The following is a 7,367-nucleotide window of genomic DNA, read 5'->3' on the forward strand; positions in this document are numbered from 1 at the left end:
TCATTACCATGCTTAATCATCGTTAAATTCTCCACCTTGATATCAACAAAACCATTTGATGAAAATAACATCAAATCTTTGTCATACTTACGGATACCTGATCTGTGTAGATATGATTAAAAAAGGAAAAAAAAGATGAAGAAAAAGATGTTGACTCAAAACTTGCAAAGCCAGAGCCATATATTGTAGTTTACACATATTACATATTTCAATGCTCCTTCACTATGAATGATAGATGATGAAATTGGGTACTGTTATCAAAATTACAGTTGATACAATAGGTATTAATTAAAGAAAAAAAAAAAAAAAAATGAAAGAAAAACTATTCACATATGCAATTGCATTATTTAGCAAAATTTGCTTTAGGAACACTCCAAATCCTATGGTGTCATACAGCAACTTTGCAATCAAATTTTTTTTAATCAAGAAGAAAAATGAAACTTCAGAAGACAAACAGAATTGTGAGCATGTATGTAGTAATAATGGTCACCTATTTATATGTTCCCATTTTCTTCTATTGAAGACTCGGAGGCTGAGTCATCGATTGTTGAATTTGAGATTGTTTCCGACTGGCTTCCATTTTCGCTATCTGAAAACGGTTTCTCTTCCACAGGTTGTTTCATGAACCAGTACATAATACTAGCTGTCAATGTAAGGATCATTTTTTGATTCACCTGTTTGAGACAAACAAAAATAAAAAGACAAATCAAGCTTCCATATTTAGAAACCTTAAGGACTCACTGGTTTTCACATTAACTATGCTCCTCTATAAGAAGAAATGAAATGATAAAGCAATTTCAATATCCATGTTGCCCTTTAATTTCCGGGTAAAACACAATAAAACGGATCAATTTCATGGTTTATTTAGATGATAGTGTTCAAACAAGATATGCACCTGAGAAACATATAAATAAAAATGACAATGATGATTACAAAGATACCTCAGTTATGTCTTCTGGAAGCAAAAATATTGAGCATCCAAGTTTCCTTGCGATGCTGATGATATATGTGGCGTTCATCTTTTTCTCCTCATCTGAAAATCGCTCCCAAGTTTGAGGAAAAAGGAAGAAGAATGAGAAACATAAGAATCCTTCTTTATATAAACCATATCTAACGTTCAATCAGAGTATCATTTCCTCTGATGCTGATGTCAAATTTACAAACTACATCTCCAATTATTATAATATATGATAACTTAATTTTACAATTTCATAGTTCATGCATCATGTTATAACTGATAAATTTAACCACTTTGATCACATAAAATTGGAAGAAAACATACCAGTTATTCCTTTTGTGACAAGGCCCCAATTTACAGCTCTAGGCTGAACAGCACTAAGTAACTCAAGGAAAAAAATGCCGTCTGACAAACGTTTATCCTGTAAAATTAAAAATATTGTAGAATGTGAGCCAGACAGCCGTCAGTTCTAAACCTTGCTATTTCATCAATTCATTTTTCCAACATAAGGTTTGCATCATATTTTAGTATCAAAAATTGATAAGATCATTTAAATTTGCTTTTAAAATTCCTAACAAGGATTCGATTTGTCTGCTGAGATTGCATATGCAAAATTAGGGTCCTAATTGAGTGATTCAAAGTAGATCTAAAGACAGTGTAGCTCATCTATTTACATTATCCAATAAGATTTGGGGATTCTAATAAAGTGGAGAATTTATATGCTATATTGAGAGTTTATATGAGATAAATGGTAGTTTTAAATTTCAAGTATAAAGAGGGCTGTATGGAAAACATCACTGGTAACAATAATTATAATTTCACACAACTCGATAGACTTGATGTTGAAATTTAAACCTCTATCATCTAAAGAGAGACCTAGAAAATGAAGATTGTTATATATGAGATGAAGCCATTACAGAAAAAATACCTTAAAACTACCCATGCGACTTTGGCTTCCTGAGTTGCTCACTTTCGTATTGGCCCATTCTAGAATATCAGCATCAGTAATTCCTTTTACATTGGAATGGAATCTCAAATTCTTCAAAAGTTGAAGGATATTGTATCTCATCAATTGCCACAAATATGCTGAAGAGAAAAGCAAATATTCCTATTTAGAGCAACAATAGTTACATTGTTGTGATGCATTTCTAAAATGACTCTAAAACATCCATTAAAATGTAGGAACAACTTCCAAAAAAATATGTGGTATAGTGGCATAATGAAGAATTACCTAATATCAACTTTTTATTTCCTTGCACAATATCATTTCCTGCAATATTAACTAGGGAAAACTTCAATTGTTTCCCTATTTTTACCACTTGATTACAATTTTCTACTTTCCTGAACGGCAACTTGATTGGAGGCTTATTTGCAATCTTCCAATTAACAATCCCTGGAGACACCTTGTCAAGAGTTTCTAGAAGCACCCACCTGTAGAGGAATATAAAATTTTAGCTTAAGCACTGGAACTTAAGTGAAGAATATAAATTGAGTGAATTCTAATAAAGTGTACTTGATACAAAAACTATAGAGGAAAACATATTTTAGCTTAAGCACTATAACCAAGTGAATCCATAAGAAAGGATACTTAGTTCAACAACAACTTCAATTGAATTTCAAGCCCACAAAACTTTTAAATAACAAAAATTACTCAAATTTTCAAAACAGTTAATATGAAATTCTTCTAGTTTTATTTTGACCAAGAAAGTCAATACAAGATTAAATATCTAGCCAAAATTAGGACAAGTAGAATGTTATGTTTATAACCAAAGCACAATGATACAAATCATTCACAATTAGAAGAGTAAAATACTGTTAATTAGAACAATACTAACCCATTTCTAAGATCCTCAAAGACATTGTCTATATATGTTGAATTTCCAAGACTATTGATCCAAAAGCGAAATGCTCTTTCTTCTCTAGAAATTTGGGTGTCATCAGGTAAAGTTTCAGGAAAAGATATTTGTTTTGTTTGGGTTGAGAGCCCATGCCTGCATGTAAAAGAAATTGTTAGGTTTACGTCTCAACTCTTTAAGAGCAATAACTGGCAACTTCAGAAGCAAGTATTAATCATCAATATCTATTGGCAGCTCAAACATGATAAACCACTACGCCCCATCTAAAGTGTTTCAATATTTTCCTGACATATACAGAATTCCAAGCCTTGATCATATTCTTTCCCTAAGTTTAAGACATTGGAGCTGCCACCAACAAATAAACATGCTGACAAAGATAAAGAACCTAATATGCAAGCATAAAGACTAAAAATCAACCAAATCCAGTATCAGTTACAATTTGGGATTTAAAAAATACATATTTTATGCGAAAATACAAAAGATCACCCCTGCAATCTTATGTAAAAAGTTCACCAGACCTTGAAACTGTTATACTGACTGAATACAGAAATTTTCAAACTAAAGGACATGCATGATGTATTGAAAACATTAAAAACCTATTTCTATGACAACAGGTTCACAATGCATTAATAATGAACAATCATGAAATTTAGAGCACAGCAATAACTTTTATAAACACCAAGCAAACCTTTTCGAATAATATTCATAGCTAATTAAGGAGAGGATACATTCTTACCTATGCTGAAAAATATGTGCAACAAAAGCAAGATTGAGATTTGGGGAACCCTCCACAATATCCTTAGCAGTTAAGTATCTCCGGCAACCCATCTTATCTGCATGTTCAAGAATTAACTTTGCTCTTTGCAACAGATCTTTGACAGCCAATGTAGATGGATTACTATGTTCAGGGGCAAGGACATTTAGAAGATGAGCATAAGCTTCTCCATCCTGAATGTAGCAAATTGTATATTCAACACCAGCATTATCCAAAGAGCAAATATCAAATATTAAAATCTTCTGAAGTCATCAAACTACAACATGGTAAACATGTAATCAGGTTACTTGGCTTTTGACACCAATAATTAAGAAGAGAATTGTTTAAGAATACTAACCGTTCCACTGTTTGAAGATGTCAGCATTTAATTAAAACTTGAAACACCCATTTGAAGAAAGATTTTTACTTCAGTATAGAACCTAATAGCCTAACAAGCTAAAATTACAAGAAAAACAAAAAGATTCATTGGTGATGATAACAAATGAATTGTCAAGGTTCTTGTCTATATCTTTAGAACCTTAAAAAATGCTAAAGTAATTATTAAGTAATATTCAGTTGTGGTTTGAGCTGAATATATCACCAACAACTAGACATAATCTTAAAAATCTTGAACAAAGGCCTATAGTTTCATCACAAACACAAATCTGAAACACCATATTCTTCTGCTTGAAAGGTACTACAAAAGCAAATGAAGATTGAAATGGATATAAAGTAGTCCAAAAATATATTATCTTACAGACATCTCTGACGTAACTCTCATTTACCTTTATATCAGAAGAAAAGTTGGTTACTATTTTTTTGTATCCGGCTTTCTTCAGATGAAAATTCATCCACCTCAATAAGATCTTCTCCGGAGGTAGGCTCATCAACTCTTCCACATCCTGTTGGTTTTGAACATAAAAATGCAACTTATGTCAGAAAAATGAGAAATTCCTATTACAATACAAACCAATACTTCAGTTGAAAGAAGACATCTTTACCTTACTATCATCAACCAACTGCAACAACTGAGGTGTTTTCTTCAGGTTGAGGTCTGCCAACAATTGTATCTAGAATAATACCACAACCATTGGGAAGGTCAATCAATATCTATATTAGCACAATTTCCAAAAAAGAAAAAAAACAAATAAAAGAATGAAATGTTCTCAGGTCAAACGAAATGTTTGTTATCTTATTATCTTCAAAATGTGAAATTCAGTGGATAGCCATCAGAATTTTACCTTAATGATTTGAGAAATCAGTCCAAGCATGAGATGACGCTGAAGTAAAACCAAAAAGCGCATCATTTTTACTGATCAATATAATGTCAAAGGCTGAGTAAAATAATAATGACAAAAAATTGAGCATAATAAAATCTAGGTTACAGGGGACATCAGTAGAAATGCAAATGGGCATACCCTTCCTTCAATGAAATCTTGGGTCCCTATATTGACTACAGTGCATCCAATGGCCTTAGCAGAGTTGAGGCAGAGTGTGTGATTTTCATTTCTTTCCCATGGATTAAGCACTCTCTTAGTATTAATAGCTCTTTCATCAATTGTACCAGGAACTGCCACGTTGATAAGCTTACTGCACCACCAAAAAAATGAAATCAAACTATTGACTCATCTGTGATCAAAGAACAATATAATGACTAACAGTTATACTTACCAAAGAAGAACTCCATCCTTTGCAATCTCAAAAAGATCATTAGACGAAGGATCAATTGGGAGGTATTTCTTCAGAAATTCATCTTCTGCTAGGTAGTTATTGATATGTGCAACATATGATGATTTTTCTGATTCGCTAATGGTGTGAAGCAATGTAGTAGTTGCAGCCTTGAGGAATGCAGATGAGTTCTTTGCATTAGTTCCTGTTCTTGCATGGGCATGCGCTTGTAGTTTCAAATAGACCTGCCAGAATTTTGAACACAATATTTCACTTCAAACGTACAGAGAACGGAATAACTTGTTTCAAAAAACAATCAAATAGTTAATTTTCAAATTTTTAACAGAAAAAAAAAATGTTCAAAGACCAAATATTTTCCAAACTCAATTAATTATAAAATAAAAAAGTTGAATTTCAAATTTCAAGACCTATTAACCTGTTTATCTGAAAATATATCTATATATATAGACAATGAAAATGGTGTTAAACAACTTGTTCAATACCTGTAAGGTCAAAGAAAGACTAGCTGTATATTAGGAAATCAAAGAACAATACAAACTAATTTTAAAACAGACAAAAGGGGAGAAAAAAAAAAATCTGAGGCCCATGCACATGAATGGTTAATTTTTTTTTTTTTTCAAATGATGATGAGAACTTTAGCTTGTTTGGCTGCTGAGAAAGTAATGATACTTAACAATAAAGTTAAATGACCTGTCATCCATCCAGAACATCAGTGAACGACTCGTCCAACATAAAGAAGATCAAAGGATGAATTATAGTCGTCTAGTAATGAGAGGAACAGGCAATACATCGATGATAATTTCATTCACAAATCCAAAAATAAATATAACAGTTAACTATATTTTTTGAAAACAAACAGTTTATCTAGCGTATCTGTAAGCTTCAATAGACGACAAATCAAAGTATAGAAGACCAAGAGGACGACTTGTCGCCTCCATTTAAAAGATAAATTGTTAAATTTCGATTCACAAAGCCAAAAAGAAGAGCAACAAACAATTAACTTACTTTCAAGAAAAGCTCGAAATCAACCTCATCGATGAGGTTGTTCGGATACAAATCTTGAATAAACAAAGCTCGTTCTTCTTCACTGAGATTCTCTCCGACTACCTTCAATCTGGACATCCTCGAAGCCAAGTCGCTCACAATAAGCTTTCCACTCTCTCTTCTCATGCTCATAAACTAAAATTAACATGAAATTCAAAAAACATTAAAAAAAAATTGACATTCATCGAACAAACAGATCAAAAGAAGAAAGAAAACGGGAGAACTTACGTGAGTCTTTAAGCTCCGAAGCTCCACCTGCGTGAACTGGTTCTGGAGCGACGGATCTGAAACCAAAATTCCGACGTACCCTGACATTTTCTAGAAAATGATTTTGAAATTTTATGTGAGACTGAGAAAGGGAAAAAGATTTGAAGAGGTTCTTTGAATCTAAATTGTTTTGGTTTGGTTTGAGCAGAGTGTGACTAGGTGGGACTGGAAGTGGAGCAAAGCAAAGCAAAGTATGCGTTGTGTGTTTATGATTTTTGAATTACAATTCAAATTATGACCATTTTGTCCCTTTGAAACTTATTGTATTGTGTTCTCTCTCTGTGTGTGACTAGGAACTTGGACCCCACTCCACTTGGATTGGGGCATCTGCTGTCCTTTTCATAATTCAAAATATATATGACTGATTTGTCCCAAACCACCAACTTTATTTTCAAATTTATTGTAACTAATCTATAATGAAAATAAGGATACTAAAACATATCATTTGAATCCATTGAATTTCATAATATTATAGTAAATTTTTACCATAAAATTACGTACCCATCTATCCATTAAGCTTGTAATACTAAATTGTGATTGATTGTTATCTTTTCCCTTATTTTTATATTGAATTGGACAATTTTATCATTTATAATTGGTCCCAAAAAGTTTTTCGATTCACTTGTTTGATTAGGTTACATCTCAAAAGTGCTTAAAGGATTTAAATAAAGCTATTTTACGATATATAAAATAAACTCTTTTTTAGCTTATTTGAAATGTAGAAATAAGCTCTACATGAAACATACCCTAATTATTTCTTCTTTATTTGATACTCTTTCTTGATTCCCCTTTGGGGTTA

General features: G+C 32.1%; 1 protein-coding gene across 1 annotated transcript; it reads right to left on the reverse strand.

Annotated features, from left to right (window-relative positions):
- Nucleotides 1-236: 236 nt before the first annotated feature.
- On the reverse strand, nucleotides 237-6,771 carry LOC116110089 (fimbrin-2). The gene is made up of 14 exons (XM_031396321.1): nucleotides 6,530-6,771; nucleotides 6,263-6,436; nucleotides 5,240-5,481; nucleotides 4,987-5,158; nucleotides 4,810-4,848; nucleotides 4,570-4,638; nucleotides 4,354-4,470; nucleotides 3,551-3,762; nucleotides 2,794-2,949; nucleotides 2,190-2,389; nucleotides 1,887-2,044; nucleotides 1,283-1,379; nucleotides 942-1,033; nucleotides 237-674 (listed from the first exon to the last, which is right to left on the reverse strand). The coding sequence occupies exons 1-14, from the start codon at nucleotides 6,614-6,616 to the stop codon at nucleotides 495-497; spliced, it is 1,995 nt and encodes a 664-aa protein (XP_031252181.1). The 5' UTR covers nucleotides 6,617-6,771; the 3' UTR covers nucleotides 237-494.
- Between the last annotated feature and the right edge of the window lie 596 nt (nucleotides 6,772-7,367).

Source organism: Pistacia vera, unplaced genomic scaffold (assembly GCF_008641045.1).
Source record: "Pistacia vera cultivar Batoury unplaced genomic scaffold, PisVer_v2 Contig596, whole genome shotgun sequence".
Lineage (NCBI taxonomy): Eukaryota > Viridiplantae > Streptophyta > Magnoliopsida > Sapindales > Anacardiaceae > Pistacia > Pistacia vera.

Bases quoted from the DNA above. Each gene is read 5' to 3' on its own strand.
- LOC116110089 (XM_031396321.1), bottom strand. From the start codon at position 6,616: ATGTCAGGGTACGTCGGAATTTTGGTTTCAGATCCGTCGCTCCAGAAC. The intron at 4,471-4,569 runs GTAAAGATGTCT...CAAAACCAACAG, and splicing joins AGTTGGTTGATGATAGTAAG to GATGTGGAAGAGTTGATGAG. The intron at 1,380-1,886 runs GTATTTTTTCTG...TTAATTTTACAG, and splicing joins GTCGCATGGGTAGTTTTAAG to GATAAACGTTTGTCAGACGG.